The sequence below is a fragment of the Phocoena sinus genome, chromosome 1, assembly GCF_008692025.1.
Source record: "Phocoena sinus isolate mPhoSin1 chromosome 1, mPhoSin1.pri, whole genome shotgun sequence".
Classification (NCBI taxonomy): Eukaryota; Metazoa; Chordata; class Mammalia; order Artiodactyla; family Phocoenidae; genus Phocoena; species Phocoena sinus.
In genome coordinates this window covers 44,692,321-44,711,212 of record NC_045763.1, presented here as the reverse complement: position 1 = coordinate 44,711,212, position 18,892 = coordinate 44,692,321, and the positions used below count along the sequence as shown (strand labels likewise).

Sequence of the window (18,892 nt, the reverse complement as noted above, 5' to 3'; positions counted from 1 at the left end):
AGCAGGCCAGTAAGTGGCCCAGAAGAGGGACTGATTATAGCTCCCCAACAATGTGGTAGGAAGTCTCTGGACATAACATCTAAGTTCATTTTGAAAGGCAAGGAGTTTGTCAAGGAAGGACAGCTCAGGCAAAAAAAAGAGCACGGGCAAAGATTCGAAATGTAAAAGATCATGCCTTTGTTCACACCCGACCCTCCTTCTATCTGATGGCCCCTACTCTCCATCTGTGCACTGCTAACTCCTGATCACTCCCAGGACTCAGCCAAGCATTGTTTCCTCTGTGAAGCCTTCTCTGATGGCCCGGGAAGATGTGGCTTCTCCTTCCTCCACCCTCCCTGACCACAAGTAATGCAGGGCACCTTGGATATTTGGCTGCACTTACTCTTAAGCTGTTTTTTTTTTTTTTTAATTTATTTTATTTATTTATTTTTGGCTGCATTGGGTCTTTGTTGTTGTGTGCACGCTTTCTCTAGCTGCAGTGAGCGGGGGTTACTCTTTGTCGCAGTGCACGGGCTTCTCACTGCGGTGTCTTCTCTTGTTGCAGAGCACGGGCTTTAGGCATGTGGGCTTCAGTAGTTGTGGTGCATGCGCTCAGTAGCTGTGGCTCGTGGGCTCTAGAGTGCAGGCTCAGTAGTTGTGGCGCACGGGTTTAGCTGCTCCACAGCATGTGGGATCTTCCCGGACCAGGGCTCAAACCCGCGTCCCCTGCATTGGCAGGCAGATTCTTAATGACTGCACCACCAGGGAAGCCCTGCACTTACTCTTTTGCAGACCTGTCTCGTACCAAATTGTGGACGCCCTGAGCATGGGAACTATTTCTTCTACATCTGGACATTTCCAGCACACAGGGCATTGTCTGGCACATCATTAGCTTCACAACTGTCATTTGTTAAGTGAACATTTGGGGAACACTGAGTTTTGTGGGTTTTACCACTTTGCACTTTATGGGATGAGGTTGAGGTAGGTGATGAAGCGAAACGGGCTAAAACCCGCCTAAGAAAAGGATATAAGTGCCATCATACTTACCGACTGAGGATTCATTTTACCAGTCATCAAAGCCAGTAAGTCCGAGTCAGCCATTGTAATTGTGCAGTCGGCCTTCTTATCTAAAACAGAGACATGCAGAAGGAAGGAGAAATGGGGAGTGTTTAGTTTCATGCATACATTTTAGTCAAAAGCCACCGACTGCAACAGAATCACATCCAGAATTAGTGTGGGCAAATGGGCACTCACATACACTCTATGGCAGCCTGGTGAAATGTGACATAAATCACAAGCAACCTCAATATTTAACAAGAGGGAATTTATTAAATAAATCATGGTATATTCATATAATGGGATACAATGCAGTCATTAGATGATGTGGATCTACATTTTATTGACCTGGAAAGATATGTATGTTATATTCTTCCTGATACTGTTATGTAAGCCAGTTACAAAACAAACTGTAAGAATGGACCCAAGTTTTGCTTAAAAACAGATATTCAATTATGTATGTACAGAAAAAACATCTGTAAACTTGGAGACCAATATATTAATAATAGCTACTGTGGCACACAGACTCTAAGGTGACCCCTGTGATCCCTGCCTTCTGGTATTCATGCCTTTGTATAATCCCCTACTCTCGAGTGTGGGCAGGACCTGTGACTTGCTTCTAGCCTGCAGAATGTGGCAACGGTGATGGGCTGTCATTCCTGTGTTCTGTTACACTGCATAAGACTCTGTCTTGCTGGCTCTCTCTCACTCTACTGCTGGCCTTGAATAAGCTAGCTGCTATACTGTGAACTGCATACTGCATATGGAGAGGGCTACATGGCAGGGTACTGACCTTTAGGAGCTGAGGGCAGACTCTGACCAATAACCAGTAAAAACTAAAGCTATCATTCTCACAGCTACAAGGAAATTAATTCTTCCAGCAACATCAGTGAACTTGGACACGAACCACTTCCCCGGTCAAGTCTCTAGATGAGAACTCAGCCCTGGCCAACACCCTGACCGCGGCCTGCGACACCCTATGCAGAGGACCCAGCTAAGCTGTCCTCAGCCAACTTACCCATGGAAGCTGTGAGGTAATAAATAAATGTGTGCGTTTTTTTAAACCACTAAGTTTGTGGTAATTTGTTAGAAGATGAATAGTCATCTAGATCAGGGGTTAACAAACTTTTTCTGTAAAGGATCAGACACTAAATATTTTAGGCTTTGCAGGCCACTAGGTCTCTCCTGCAACTACTCAACTCTGCACCTGTGGCACGAGAGCAGCCACAGAGACACATAAACGAATGTAGCTGTGTTCCAATAAAACTGTTTTCAAAACAGGTAGCAGACCAAGAGGGATAAGATATTTGCAACTCACAGATCTAACAGAGAATTTGTATCCAGAAAATATAAAAAACTCCTATCACTCAATTACAAAAGGTTAGATAGTTCAATACAAAAGTGGGCAAATAACATAAACAGGCACAATACAAAAGATCTCCAAATGGTCCAAAAAAGCACATGAAGCAGTGTTCAATGCCATTAGCCATCAGGAAAATGCAAATTAAAAGTACAGTTGAGATACTACAACGTACCTACTAGAATGAATGGCTGAAAAAAAAAAAAAGATAATACCCAGTGCCGGTGAGGATGAGGAGAAACTAGCAGGTCAGAACAATGCTGGAGGGACTGGAAAACGGTACAGCCACTTTAGACAACAGTCTGGACATTTCCTAGAAAGCTAAACATACACATGCCATATGACCTGCCAATCCCATTCTTAGGTGTTTACTGAAGAGAAATGAAAACATAAATCCACACAAAAACCTGTACGCGGATGCTCATAGTGGCTTTATTTAAATAGCCCAAAGCTGAAAGAAACCAAATATACTCCAGCTGGTGAATGGATAAACTACTCAGCAACAAAAAAGAACGAACTACTGATAATACATGAAAGAAGCAGGCTCAAAAAGCTGCATACTGTATGATTCCACTTGCAGTTTACGACATTCTGGAAAAAGTGAAACTACAGGGACAGAAATCAGATCAGGGGTTGCCAGGGCCTGAGGGTGAGAGAAGGGGTTTGATTACAAAAGGACATGAGAACATTTTTTTTTTTAAATTAAGGGTACTTTAATTAATTAATTAATTTATTTATTTTTGGCTGTGTTGGGTCTTTGTTTCTGTGCGAGGGCTTCCTCTAGTTGTGGCAAGCGGGGGCCACTCTTCATCGTGGTGCACGGGCCTCTCAGTATCGCGGCCTCTCTTGTTGCGGAGCACAGGCTCCAGACACGCAGGCTCAGTAGTTGTGGCTCAAGGGCCTAGTTGCTCCGCGGCATGTTGGATCTTCCCAGACCAGGGCTCAAACCCACGTGCCCTGCACTAGCAGGCAGACCCTCAACCACTGCGCCACCAGGGAAGCCCCGACATTTTTTGGAAATATTCTATATCTTGATTTTTGGTAGTGGCTATACAACTGTATGCATTTGTCTAAATTCACAGAATTGTACATCTAAAAAAGGTAGATTTTACTGTATGTAAATTATACCTCAATGAACCTGACTTAAAAAAAAAAAAAACTGACGTTACCAAGTACTGTCAAAAATGTGGAGCAAATGAAACTCTCATATAATATGGAAGAGACTGTAAAATAGTATATCCATATCAAAAAACTGGCTATATGGTAGCTCATGACTTAGTATTTCTACTCCTGGTTATATGCCAAATGGAAATAAGTACATGTGTCCACTAAAAGACACATATGAGAATATTCGTAACACCTTTATTCATAAGGCCACAAAATGGAAAACTGTGGAGATACAGCAACCATGAACTGGATAAATAAATTCTGGTGTATTCACATAGTAGAAATGAACTACTGCTACATGCAACAATGTAATAAATCTTTCAATGCTGAGTGAAAGAAGCCACACCTAAAAGAGTAAATATTGTATGGTTCCATCTATACGAATTTCCAAAATAAATAATATCAACCTATGGTGACAGAATTTGGAATAGTGGTTCCTTTTGGGAGTGGATAGTGATGGGAGGTGGTGTCAGGGAGGTTTCTACAGTGCTGGCAACATTATGCATCTTGATCTGGGAGGTGTGTTCATTTGTTAACATTTATCAGGCTGTACACTACAGATTCATGCCCTTCCTTACAGGCTAGACTTCAGAAAACTTTTACACAAAACAAAACAAAAAAAAACAGGTGGTGGGATGAATTTGGCCCACAGGTCATAATTTGTCAACCCCTGATATAGATGGTAGGATTATAGGAGAGTAATTTTTTCATTTTGTTTCTCTATCTTTCCCAATTTTTTTGCACTTAAGTATGTATTACTATATAAAAACAAAGTTTTAAAAATATTCATTTTTTTATTGGAGTATAGTTGCTTTATAATGTTGTGTTAGTTTCTGCTGTACAACAAAGTGAATCAGCTGTATGTATGCATATATCCCCTCCCTCTTGGACCTCTCTCCCACACCCCCCCCCATCCCACCCATCTAGGTCATCACAAAGCACCGAGCTAGCTATCTATTTTACACATGTTAGTGTATATATGTCAATCCTAATCTCCCACCCTCCCCATCTCCCCAGCGTCCGCATGTCCGTTCTCTTCGTCTGCGTCTCCATTCCTGCCCTGCAAATAGGTTTAAAATATTAATTTTAGTAGTATAACCAAAGTATAATGCAAAAAAGGCCGTACCACAAAGACTCTAATATCTTATTGCTAAATCAGCAATGTCTACCTTGGACAAGTGCAAAAGGAAAAATTCACCAAGAAATCAAAATTTTCAGTAGTCAGTGTTTCAGGCAATCAATATAACAATAGTGCTCTAATAGTACTACTACCACTAATAGTAATAATATCAAATTACGGCCCAATAGTTAGATAATCTGTGCCTTAATAAAAAAAAATAGGAGTTGCTATGGTCTGAATGTTTGCATCCCCCGCAAAACTCGTATTTTGAAATCTTAATGCCTGATGTGATGGTATTGGTAGGGAGGGCCTTTGGAAGGTCATGAGGGTAGAGCCCTTATGAATGGGATTAATGCCTTATAAAGAGGCTCCAGAGAGACCCCTAGCTCCTTCCATGATATAAGCCCACAGCAAGAAGGCACTGGCTATGAACCAGGAAGAGGGCCCTCACCAAATGGGACCATACTGATGCCTTTATCTAGGACGTCAAGCCACCAGAGCTGTGAGAAGTAAATTTCTGTTGTTTATAAGCTACCCAGGCTGTGGTATGTTCGATATAGCAGCCCAAATGGCCTAAGATGGGGGTAAACTATGAAAGTACAGCATGCCTATATTATTAAGTAACGAAAACAAGACTGAAAATAAAAGTTTTTATTATATGTCTTAGAATGCAGGGATAGCCCATAAAAGACTGTGATTCAATAGCCCCTCCATCTTTGCCTGTAACAAAATTTTCTCTTATTACTTGAAAAAAGGTCTGAAGTCTTAAAAATTAAGGTATTTACAACCTAGAAAATCCAGTTCTCTTGTAGATACATAACATCAAAGAGCAGGGAGAAAAAAAGCTAGCAAACTGAGATAACTGGACTTGATTCATAGTTGGATTAGATCCTAATATGCCAAAAAAAGGACTCATAGTCAATAAAAAGGTGACTTTAGGAAATAAATGCTGCTGCTGCTGCTGTTACTACATCAGCATTTACTGAGCTCTCACTGTGCCGATTACTTCACATACCTAGACTCATACGATAACCCTATGAGGGTCAGAGAGGTCAAACAACTTGCCCAAGGTCACACAGCTACTAAGTGGCTGAGCTAGGTATGAAAGCAGATTCCTGCTGCCAAAGTCCACACTCCCAACTCCTAAGCTCTATGGCTTCCCCCTGTTACAGGAAGAATACAAACATTCAACAGCTCAGTTTTTTTTTGTTTTTTTTTTTGCGGTATGTGGGCCTCTGACTGTTGTGGCCTCTCCCGTTGCGGAGCACAGGCTCCGGACGCGCAGGCTCAGCGGCCATGGCTCACGGGCCCAGCCGCTCCGTGGCATGTGGATCTTCCCGGACCGGGGCACAATCCATGTCCCCTGTATCGGCAGGCGGACTCTCAACCACCGCACCACCAGGGAAGCCCCAACAGCTCAGTTTTAATTGAGCCTTCACCAATTCATCTGCATCTGATGTATCCCAGATGCTTTCTCAGCTCCCCTAGTCCTTTTGAGGAGTCACAGACAATTCCAATGTGTTTATGCAAACACATTGGGTTGGGGAGGAAGCAATGATTTACTGAGCACTTACCATGCTAGGGACTTTACATACCTTTTATCTCATTTAATCCCCAGAACAGCTCCATGGATAGACATTATTCTCACCATTTTCTAGATGAGACAACTAGACTCAGAGAAGGTATACCTAGTAAGTGACAGAGCCAATGTCTGAACCCAGGTTTCGGTATCTCCAAAGGCTATGCTCTTTCCCCCTGTACCTTGGGGATGAGAAGACTCTGAGGCCTTCTGTATCATGTTCCCCATTAAGGGGCAGGGTTGAGAACTCAAACAGGTCCTGAGAGGGAAGAATATACGAATGAAAGAATAATATATCGTGTTAAATTAATAAAGTTTGGCTTCCTGGAGATATGCGAGTCATTTCAAAGGGAGAGGAGGGAGGGGCCGGATTCATGGAGAAACACCAGGCAGCAAGAAAAGATTATGGAAAAATGCACAAAGCCTAAAAGGTCCTTGATATAACCATCTGTATCATTACCAAACTCTTAGAATATAAGCAATATGAAATACATTTAAGTAAATCTTACTTTGCTAACAGAAAGTAAACCTCTCAACAATATGTACATGTCAAAAGATCTAGCGATTCTCTTTAAGATGCCAGTTCAAACTAGGACAGGTTATTAATGCTTTAACATAGCTGGTCTCTAACAAATGTCATTTGTTGGCTGATGTAAAGGAGCTGGCAATTTCCCCACGGTAGCTTTTACTGGTAAGTCCATATTTCAGCGCCACTCCTAGCTGCCAACAAGTATCAGTTTCAGCAGAAATTCAGGGTAAAATCCCTTCAGGTATGGGATGGGGCACCTAATGTGGGGAGAGCTCGCTGCCAGGGTTCATATGCAGAGAGCAAGGTTTTTCTGAAAATTTGCCGTATGTTTCCATAAGCGTATAATCTTTCAAAACAAACAAACAATAACAACAGAACAGGAAAATTTTTCTTCAAAAATCTCCTTGGGGGCAGAGTCAAGATGGAGAGTACGAGGACACAGAGTTCACGTCTCCTCACAACTAGGGCACCTACCGGGTACTGGTGGGGAACCACGGACACCTAAGGGGATGGGAGGAACCCGAATGACCAGGTGGGATGTGGCGGGGAGGGAGCGGGGAGGAGAAGTGGAGGTGGGACGGGACCGGCACCCTTGAGAGACGGCTGGGGGAGGGGAGGGGTTCTCACACCTGAAGGAGCCCATCCACGGTGAGGGGAGAAACGGGGATGGGGAGAGACCCTTGAGAGGCCAGAGGATCGGAAGGGAAGGCAGCCAGCGTTTCCCCCACCCACTTGGGCCCTGGGGAGCCTATTGAGGTCCCGGGCATGATCCTCTGCCCTCCCAGACCCCCTCTGGCCGCCCAGGTCCTGAGGGCGTGGGTGGGGAGTAGAGGCTAGACGGGACCGGTGCACTGAGGGGCGGCTGGGGAACGGTGGGGTTTTCCACTCCCTCGGGAGGGGCCCACTCACAGTGAGGGGATCAGCGGGGACCGGGAGGATGGTAAGGGAAATAGGCCAGCATTCCCCCACTCACTCGGGCACCTGGGAGGCCTACTGAGGTCCAAGGCCAGTAGCCTCCGCCCTCCGAGGCCCCCTCCAGCTACACTTGGGCCTAAACCCCGGCACCTGCACTCCCACCCAGTGGCCTTACCTCTGAACTCCGCTGTCCGAGGGCCCCCTCCATCCATGCTGCCTTTTCCTGCCTCATGGATCCTGAGCATAGGCCCCACACCCCAACCTAAGCTCTGGCCCCCCACAGCCAGGCCTTTCCGGCCCATTTTTCTTATTTTTTCGGGGGGGGGGGGGTTTGTGGTTGTGTTTTACCTTGTTGTTTCACATATATTTATTTTTTCTAACTTTAAAATTTTTCTAATTTTATCTTTTATTCTTTGTTATTGTACTGCTCCTGTTTTTTTTTTTTTCTTTTGCTGCACTGTGCACCTTAAGGGATCTTGGTTCCCAGGCCAGAGGTCAACCCTGAGCTCCTGTGGTGGGAGCATTGAGTCCAAACCGCTGGACTAACAGAGAACCTCAGACCTCAGGGAATACTAATAAGAGTGAGATCTCCTGGATGTCCTCATCTCGGCACCAAGACCCAGCTCTATCCAACTGTAAAAACTCCAGCACTGGATGCCTCAGGCCAAACAACCAGTAAGAAGGAACACAGCCCCACCCATCAAAAAAATGAGACGACAAAAAAATATGTTACAGATGAAAGAGTAAGGTAAAAACCTACAAGATCAAATAAATGAAGAGGAAATAGGCAACCTACCTGAAAAAAGAATTCAGAGTAATGATAGTAAAGATGATCCAGGGGCTTCCCTGGTGGTGCAGTGGTTAGGAATCCGCCTGCCAATGCAGGGGACACAGGTTCATATGTGATGGAGCAACTAAGCCCGTGTGCCACAACAAATGAGCCTGCACTGTGGAGCCCATGACCCCCAACTACTGAGCCTGTGTGCCACGACTACTGAAGCTCACGTGTCTAGAGCCCGTGCTCTGCAACAAGAGAAGCCACCGCAATGAGAAGCCTGTGCACCACAACAAAGAATAGCCCCCACTCGCTGCAATAAGGGAAAGCCTGTGCATAGCAGTAAAGACACAATGCAGCCAAAAATAAATAAATTAATTAATTAAAAAAAAAGATTATCCAAAATCTCAGAAACAGGATGGAGGCACGGATCCAGAAAATACAAGAAATGTTAACAAAGACCTAGAAGAACTAAAGAACAAACAGTGATGAACAACACAATAACTGAAATGAAAAATACACTAGAAGGAATCAATAGCAGAAAAACTGAGGCAGAAGAACAAATAAGTGAGCTGGAAGACAAAATGGTGGAAATAACTGCCAAGGAGCGGAATAAAGAAAAAAGAATGAAAAGAATTGAGGACAGTCCTAGAGACCTCTGGGACAACATTAAACGCACCAACATTTGAATTATAGGGGTCCCAGAAGAAGAACAGAAAGAGAAAAGGTCTGAGAAAACATTTGAAGAGATTATAGTTGAAAACTTCGCTAACATGGGAAAGGAAATAGCAAACCAAGTCCAGGAAGCGCAGAAAGTCCCTTCAGGATAAATCCTAGGAGAAACACACCAAGACACATATTAATCAAACTAACAAAAATTAAATCAAAAAAACAACAAAAAAAAATTAAAAGTAGCAAGGGAAAAGCAAAAAATACCATACAAGGGAATCCCCATAAGGGTATCAGTTGATTTTTCAGCAGAAACTCTGCAGGCCAGAAGGGAGAGGCAGGATATATTTAGAGTGATGAAAGGGAAAAACCTACAACCAAGATTACTCTACCCAGCAAGGATCTCATTCAGATTTGATGGAGAAATCAAAAGCTTTACAGACAAGCAAAAGCTAAGACAATTCAGCACCACCAAACCAGCTTTACAACAAATGCTAAAGGAACTTCTCTAGGTGGGAAACACAAGAGAAGAAAAAGACCTACAAAAACAAACCCAAAACAATTAAGGAAATGGTAATAGGAACATACATATCAATACTTACCTTAAATGAAAATGGATTAAATGCTCCAACCAAAAAGACACAGCCTCGCTGAATGGATACAAAAACAAGACCCGTATGTATGCTGTCTACAAGAAACCACTTCAGACCTAGGGACACATACAGACTGAAAGTGAGGGGATGGAAAAAGATATTCCATGGAAATGGAAATCAAAAGAAAGCTGGAGGAGCCATACTCATATCAGATAAAATAGACTTTAAAATAAAGACTGTTAAAGAGATAAGGAAGGACCCTACATAATGATCAAGGGATCAATCCAAGAAGAAAGTATAACAATTATAAATGTTTATGCACCCAACATAGGAGCACCTCAATACATAAGGCAAACGTTAACAGCCATAAAAGGGGAAATCAAGACTAACACAATAATAGTGGGGAACCTTTACACCCAATTACAACAATGGACAGATCATCCAAAATGAAAATAAATAAGGAAACACAGGTTTTAAATGATGCAACAGACCAGATAGATTTAATTGCTATTTATAGGACATTCCACCCGCAAGTGGCAGAATACACTTTCCTCTCAAGTGCACATGGAACATTCTCCAGGATAGATCACAACCAAGCCTTGGAAAATTTAAGAAAATTGAAATCATATCAAACATCTTTTCTGACCACAACACTATGAGGTTAGAAATCAATTACAGGAAAAAAAAACTGTAAAAAACACAAATACATGGAGGCTAAACACTGCATTGCTAAATAACCAAGAGATCACTGAATAAATCAAAGAGGAAATTTAAAAATACATAGAAACAAATGACAATGAAAACATGACAACCCAAAACGTATGGGATGCAGCTAAAGCAGTTCTAAGAGGGAAGTTTATAGCAATTCAATCTCACCTCCAGAAACAAGAAAATCTCAAATAAACAATCTAATCCTATACTTGAAACAACTAGAGAAAGAAGAACAAAGAAAACCCAAAGTCAGTAGAAGGAAAGAAATCATAAAGATCAAAGCAGAAATAAATGAAATAGAAACAAAGAAAACAATAGCAAAGATCAGTAAAACTAAAAGTTGGTTCTTTGAGAATATAAAAAAAAAAATTGATAAACCTTTAGCCAGACTCATCAAGTAAAAAAGGGAGCGGACTCAAATCAATAAAATTAGAAATGAAAAAGGAGAAATTACAGCTGACACCACAGAAATACAAAGGATCATAAGACTGCAATGACGACTATATGCCATTAAAATGGACAACCTGGGGCTTCCCTGGTGGCGCAGTGGTTGAGAGTCCGCCTGCCGACGCAGGGGACACGGGTTCGTGCCCCGGTCCGGGAAGATCCCGCATGCCGCGGAGCGGCTGGGCCCATGAGCCATGGCCGCTGAGCCTGCGCGTCCGGAGCCTGTGCTCCGCAACGGGAGAGGCTGCACCAGTGAGAGGCCCGCGTACCGCAAAAAAAAAAAAAAAAAAATGGACAACCTGGAAGAAATGGACAAATTCTTGGAAAGAAAAAACTCTCCAAGACTGAACCAAAAGGAATTAGAAAATATAAACAGACCAATCACAAGTAGTGAAATTGAAATTATAACTAAAGATCTTCCAACAAACAAAAAGTCCAGGACCAGATGGCTTCAGAGGTGAATTCTATTAAACATTTAGAGAAGAGCTAACACCTATCTTTCCCAAACTCTTCCAAAAAACTGCAGAGGAAGGAATGCTCCCAAACTCATTCTACGAGGCCACCAACACCCTGAAATCAAATCCAGACAAAGATACTACAAAAAAAGAAAATTCAAGACCAAGATCACTGATGAATATAGATGCAAAAATCCTCAACAAATACTAGCAAACAGAATGCAACAACACATTAAAAGGGTCATACACCATCATCAGGTGGGATTTATCCCAGGGATGCAAGGATTCTTCAATATACACAATCATATTTTCTGTAGTGGTATGCTTTGATTCCCTTTTCGTTATTTTTGTGAATTTACTGTAAGTTATTGCTTTGTGGTTACCACGAGGCTTACATAAAATAGCTTATAGATATAACAGTCTTTTTTATGTTGATAACAATTTAACTTCGATTACATATAAAACTCTACCTTTCTCTTACCCTCCTTTTGTTTTTTTATGTCACAATTTAGATCTTTTTATATTGTGTTTCCATTAAAAATTGTTGTTGTTATAAACTAAAAAACATTATATATATACAAATCAATGTGATACATCACATTAACAAATTGAAGAATAAAAACCATATGATCATCTCAATAGATGCAGAAAAAGCTTTTGACAAAATTCAACACCCATTTATGATAAAAACTCCCCAGAAAGTGGGCAGAGAGGGAAACCACCTCAATGTAATAAAGGCCATATATGACAAACTCACAGCAAACATCATTCTCAATGGTGAAAAGCTGAAAGTATTTCCACTAAGATCAGAAACACGACAAGGATGTCCACTCTCACCACTCTTATTCAACATAGTATTGGAAGTCCTACCACAAGCAATCAGAGAAGAAAAAGAAATAAAAGGAATACAAATTGGAAGAGAAGAAGTAAAACTGTCACTGTTTGCAGATGACATGATACTATACATAGAAAATCCTAAAGATGCCACCAGAAAACTACTAGAACTAATCAATGAATGTGGTAAAGTTGCAGGATACAAAAGTAATGCACAGAAATCTCTTGCATTCCTATACACTAACAACAAAAGAGCAGAAAGAGAAATTAAGGAAACAATCCCATTTACCATCACAACAAAAAGAATAAAATACCTAGGAATAAATCTACCTAAGGAGACAAAAAACCTGTACTCAGAAAACTATAAAACACTGATGAAAGAAATCAAAGATGACACAAACAGATGGAGAAATATACCATGTTCTTGGATTAGAAGAATCAACATTGTGAAAATGGCTATATTCCCCAAAGCAATCTACAGATGCAATGCAATCCCTATCAAATTACCAATGGCATTTTTCACAGAACTAGAACAAAAAAATTTACAATTTGTATGGAAACACAAAAGACCCCAAATAGCCAAAGCAATCTTGAGAAAGGGAAAAAACAGAGCTGTAGGAATCAGGTTCCCCAACTTCAGACTACACTACAAAGCTACAGTAATCAAGACAGTATGGTATTGGAACAAAAAACAGAAATATAGATCAATAGTACTGGATAGAAAGCCCAGAGATAAACCCACGCACCTATGGTCACCTAATATATGACAAAGGAGGCAAGAATATACAATGGAGAAAAGCCAGCCTCTTCAATAAGTGGTGCTGGGAAAACTGGACAGCTACATATAAAAGAATGAAATTAGAACACTCCCTAACACCATACCCAAAAATACACTCAAAATGGATTAAAGACCTAAATGTAAGACGGGACTCTACAAAACTCTTAGATGAAAACATAACACTCTTTGACATAAATCATAGCAAGATCTTTTTTGACCCATCTCCTAGAATAACGAAAATAAAAACAAAAATAAGCAAATAGAACCTAAATTAAACTTAAAAGCTTTTGTGCAGCAAAGGAAAACATAAGACGAAAAGACAGCCCTCAGATTGGGAGAACATATTTGCAAATGATGCAATGGACAAAGGATTAACCTCCAAAATATACAAACAACTCATGCAGCTCAATATCAAGAAAACAAACAAGCCAATCAAAAAATGGGCAGAAGACCTAAACATACATTTTTCCAAAGAAGACATACAGATGACCAAGAGGCACATGAAAAGATACTCAACATCACTAATTATTAGAGAAATTCAAATCAAAACTGCAATGAGATATCAGCTCACACCAGTCAGAATGGCTATCATCAAAAAATCTACAAACAATAAATGCTGGAGAGGGTGTGGAGAAAAGGAAATCCTCTTGCACTATTGGTGGGAATGTAAATTGATACAGCCACTGTGGAGAACAGTATGGAGGTTCCTTAAAAAACTAAAAATCGAACTACCATATGACCCAGCAATCCCACCACTGCGCATATACCCTTAGAAAACCATAATTCAAAAAGTCACATGTGGGCTTCCCCGGTGGTGCAGTGGTTAAGAATCCACCTGCCAATGCAGGGGTAACAGGTTCGAGCCCTAGTCCAGGAAGATCCCATATGCTGTGGAGCAACTAAGCCCGTGCACCACAATTACTGAGCCTGAGCTCTAGAGCCCGTGAGCCACAACTACTGAGCCCGTATGCCACAAATACTGAAGCCCAAGTGCTTAGAGCCCGTGCTCCGCAACGAGAAGCCACCACAAAGAGAAGCCCGTGCACCACAACGAAGAGTAGCCACCGCTCACCACAACTAGAGAAAAAGCCCGCGTGCAGCAATGAAGACCCAACGCTGCCAAAAAAATAAGTTAAAAAAAAAAAAGTTACATTAAAGACAAAAGTAAAAAAAACCCCAATGTTCATTGCAGCACTATTTACAATAGCCAGGACATGGAAGCAACCTAAATGTCCATCAACAGATAAATGGATAAAGAAGATGTGGTACATATATATAATGGAATATAACTCAACCATAAAGAGGAACAAAACTGGGTCATTTGTAGAGATGTGGATGGACCCAGAGTCAGTCATACAGGGTGAAGTCAGAAAGAGAAAAACAAATATCGTATATTAACACATATATGTGGAATCTAGAAAAATGGTACAGATGAACGTATTTGCAGGGCAGGAATAGAGACGCAGACATACAGAACAGACATGTGGACACCGGGGGGTAAAGGGAGGGTGGGATGAATTGGCAGATTAGGTTCGACATAAATACACTACCATGTATAAAAGGGATAGCTAGTGGGAACCTGCTGTATAGCACAGGGAGCTCAGCCTGATGCTCTGTGATGACCTAGGTGGGTGGGAGGTCCAAGAGGGAGGGCATATATTTATACATATAGGTGATTCACTTCATTGTACAGCAGAAACTAACACAACATTGTAAAGCAATTATACTCCAATAAAAATAAAAATTAAAGAAAAATAAAAACTTTAAAAAAAATCACCTTGACATCTGTCTAGACATGTCAATATATAATCCTGAAGTAACCATTAACATTCAGTCATTTAAAAAAATTGGCATTATTTCCCCAAAGTTCTTTTTATTTCTAAAAGCTAGAATCTAGATGAAGCATTTAGTTTTTCTTCGTACATCATGTTAGATGGCAGCTCACAGAATGTAAACTTAGTTATTTTTCTGCCCACTCATTTTGAGAAAAAAAAAATGCTGCCCACACCAGATGCCCTTACTACCACTCAGCTTTTCCTTCATTAATCTGTAGTTGATTCCTTATTCAACAGTACATATAACACTGCTCTTAACATCTTCTCCTTTCTCCAAGCTCTAAACTCTATTCCAGGATCTCTGCCAAACCCCTCTGTACCTCAAAATGCCCCTGAATATTTATCTACCCCCTCTTAGAGGAAGAAGTATCCATCCCTCCTTGCTAAGGCTAACCCTCCTTCCACCTGTGCTCCTGATGACATGGTCTCCTCCAGGACCTTCCCCAGTAATGTAGCAATAATGAACTCTACCATCTTTGATAGATCTCCTTCTCCTTCACAGCTTCCAAGTACCATCAACTTCACCCCAAACACCCCTAGCAACTACCATGTAACAACAACCTTTTTTCTCACTGCCAACACTCGGCTATCCTTTTTGCTTACTTAGATGGTGGTACCATCCATCCTCCTAATTGCTCTCCCTGCTTCTGATTTCTTCATTTCTAATTCATCAGGTCGAATACACCAGCTTCATCCTCTAAAACACAGCTCTGACTTTCACTTTTCTACTCAAAAAGATTTAAGGGATTGATTATATATAAAATCGTTTTCAAAGTTCATAGTATAGCCCTCTAAAATGCTAGTTCCTATCCATCCCATCTCTTAATCGCACCAGGCTCTCTCTGAGAGAAACATAACATACAATATAGCTACCACTTACTGAGCATCATTCATTCATTCTGCTGTTCACTTTTTATTTATTTATTTTACTGAAGGCCTACCATGTGACAGGTACTATTCTAGGCACTGTGAATGCAGCAGTGAACCTAAGAGGCACAAAGCTCTGCCTTCATGCAGCTTACAACTCAAGTGGGGGGGATGGACGATAAGCAAAGAAATAAGATATGGTATCAGATGGCGGTAAGTGCTATAAAGAAAAATAAGGCAGAAAAGGACAATAGGGAATGGTAATGGGGGTGTGATTTAGAAGTGTGGTTGGGGAAAGGCTCACTGAGAAGGTGACATTTGGGCAAAACCCAAAGGAAATGGGAGAACAAGCCATGAGGATATGTGAGGGATGACGACTCCAGGCAGTAGAAAGCCCCTGAACTGCGAACGTCCACGTTCAAGCAATCGCAAGAAGGCCAGTGTGACTGAAGCAAAGTGAGGGAGAGTATAATAAGACAGAGAAGACTAGGGCCAGATCATGTGGTGTGATTATAAGAACCCTGGTTTTTACCCTGTGAGCTGACTTGAGTTTTAAAATGATCACTCCAGCTGGTGTGTGCAGAAACAGGGCGGAAGGTTAGAAACAGGGAGACAAGGCAAAAAATGATGGAGGACCAAGGTGGTAGTAGTATAGGATAGAATTTGCTGGCGGATTACACTATAGAGTGTGAGAAAAAGAAGAGCCAAGGTAGATGCAAACTATTACATCTAGAATGGATAAACAACAGCTCCTACTGTATAGCACAGGGAACTATATCCAAACTCCTGGGATAAACCATAATGGAAAAGAATATTAAAAAAAGCACGTGTATATGTGTATAACTGAGTCACTTTGCTGTACAGCAGAGATTGGCACACCATTGTAAATCAACTATACTTCAATTAAAAAAAAAAAAAGAAGAGCTAAGCATGACTTCAAGGGTTTTAGACTGAGGAACTGGTAAGACAGGAGCGATTTAGCAAGATGCAGAAGACAGTTCGAGGAGAACATAATTAAAGAGGAGTGGGAGGAAGATCAGCAGTTCAATTTCATACGTGTTAGCCTTGAGATGCCTACTAAGGATCCAAGTAAACTTGTCAATTATGCAGCTGGATATACACCTTGGAGTTCAGGATCTGAGCTCACACTGAAGATACCTGGGAGTCATCAGTGTAGAGACGGTTTTAAAAGCATGAAACTACATGACAGTCCCAGGGACTAAATGTAGATAGAACTGAGCCTTAGAGCACTCCAACATTTAGACTTTTAGAGATGCAGAAAAAAACAGGGACAGAGGCCAAGAAGGAACAGCCAGTAGGTAAGAAGAAAGCCTGGAAGAATAATATAATTATGAGGGCTGGGAATTAACCACTCAATTTACCAACATGGCGGTTACCTGACCTTGACAAGAACAGTTCTGGGATAATAATGAGAACCAAAGCTGACTGGAATGGGTGAGAGAAAGACTGGGTGAGAGAAGTGGAGTAGTGAGTACAGACAGGTCTTCTGAGGACACATAACCATACACTGAAGCATATGCTTCACAGGCTAATCAGCAGATAATGCTCTAATCCTCACGTGACCCTATGAAATAGGTACCATTTATATTCCCATTTACAAGTGAAAAAAATAAAGCTCAGAGAAGGAAATAATTTGTTCAAGGCCAGAATCTGTGAGTGGCAGGACAGGACTCCAAACACCAAGTCTGTTTAATTCCAAAGCCTACGGCTGGTGACAGTGATGGAGCCCTTCCAGTCTTTGAGAGGAAGCAGCTGTGACCTATTCCTGTCCCAAGGATTCCCCGTTCTTTAACAAGTCCTGTAACTCTAAAGCCAGCCCTTTTGGAAAACACCAAAGCAGTCCCCCATTTTTCTTTGTGAACTTGTCAGTGCTCCTATAAATGAAGTCATCACTGCACTGACCTGAGTTAGGGAGCACTGATCCTTTGCCATTCTTCACGTCCACCACCCAGGTGGCTTCTTTACCTCCAGGGCCGTCCTTCACCTTGAAGGCAAAAATACCACCGATTTTCTTCACAAACTGCTCCCCTTCCTGGAAATAAAAATAACACAGAGTTATATGAAGTTCAATCCTCTGGCTTTTCCCCAAATTTTTAAATAGATACATGATGTGAGCAGCTGGGTCAGCAGACAGTCCCCAAGCTCCCTTAGGATCTTTTACCCAGAAAAGTCTGAAAGGCAACCAGGCAACAACTCCGTCACCTGCCAAATCTTCCGTTGCAAATGGCTTTCTGGATACAACTGGTAGAAGGACAGGGAGAATGGGAGAGTGGGTGGCACAGCAGCTTTTTCTACTGAAATAGCCTTCATTTGTCTCAATAATTTCTGAAAGATTCACTCTGGCCTCTCTCAATGTAGGAAGCCTAACGCCTCTTTTTCTTTGTAGGTAAATTCCTTCACATATATTTTTGTTCTTCCACAATCAGAATTTAAAGATAAGTGGTTCAACTCATTTCCTGGATTAGTATAAGGAATTATACAAGTAATATACCATCCACCACCTACTTTTGGATCTTGAGGAATGAAGCTGGAAAAATAACCTCAGATCCACATCTCCATAGGTTGGTTTCCTTTCTCCCTCCCTCTCCCCTTCATTCCCACTCTGTTTCATCCTTCCTTACTGAAATATTGATTGACCGAAACAATGATTGGCACCAGACTTTATTCCAGGCGCTACGGAGTTAGAAGGGTAAATGATAATACACTATGATCACTACGAAAAAGGGGAACACAGGGGCCTACAGGAGCACAGAGGACCCGCTAACCCGGCTAGCAGGGTGAATAACTCACACACCTTAAAAAAAAACACAAACACAATAATTTTACTGCAATTATTTTTCTTTAGAGAAAAAACATACTGTACTGTGGAAAAAATAGAAAATATTGAGAAGCAAAAAGAAAACAAATCATTCATAATTTTACCACTCAGAGAAAATAACATTTTGATATAAATCTCCTCTATCTTTTTTCTCTTCATATATATATATATATATTATATATATATAATTATATATATATATATACTTTTTTTTTTTTTTTGCGGTACGCAGGCGTCTCACTGTTGTGGCCTCTCCTGTTGTGGAGCACAGGCTCCAGACGCGCAGGCTCAGCGGCCATGGCTCACGGGCCCAGCCGCTTCGCGGCATTTGGGATCTTCCCCGACCGGGGCACGAACCCGTGTCCCCTGCATCAGCAGGCGGAC

General features: G+C 41.5%; 1 protein-coding gene across 2 annotated transcripts in view; it reads right to left on the bottom strand.

Moving 5' to 3' along the window:
- Positions 1–18,892, bottom strand: part of SCP2 (sterol carrier protein 2) — a 165,457-nt gene that overhangs the window by 3,247 nt on the left and 143,318 nt on the right. For both annotated transcript variants that reach the window (XM_032634570.1, XM_032634573.1), the window contains 2 exons: positions 17,593–17,722; positions 1,027–1,106 (listed from right to left, as the gene is read on the bottom strand). In XM_032634570.1, the coding sequence (XP_032490461.1) occupies positions 1,027–1,106; positions 17,593–17,722 (210 nt within the window). The remainder of the gene's footprint in view (positions 1–1,026; positions 1,107–17,592; positions 17,723–18,892) is intronic.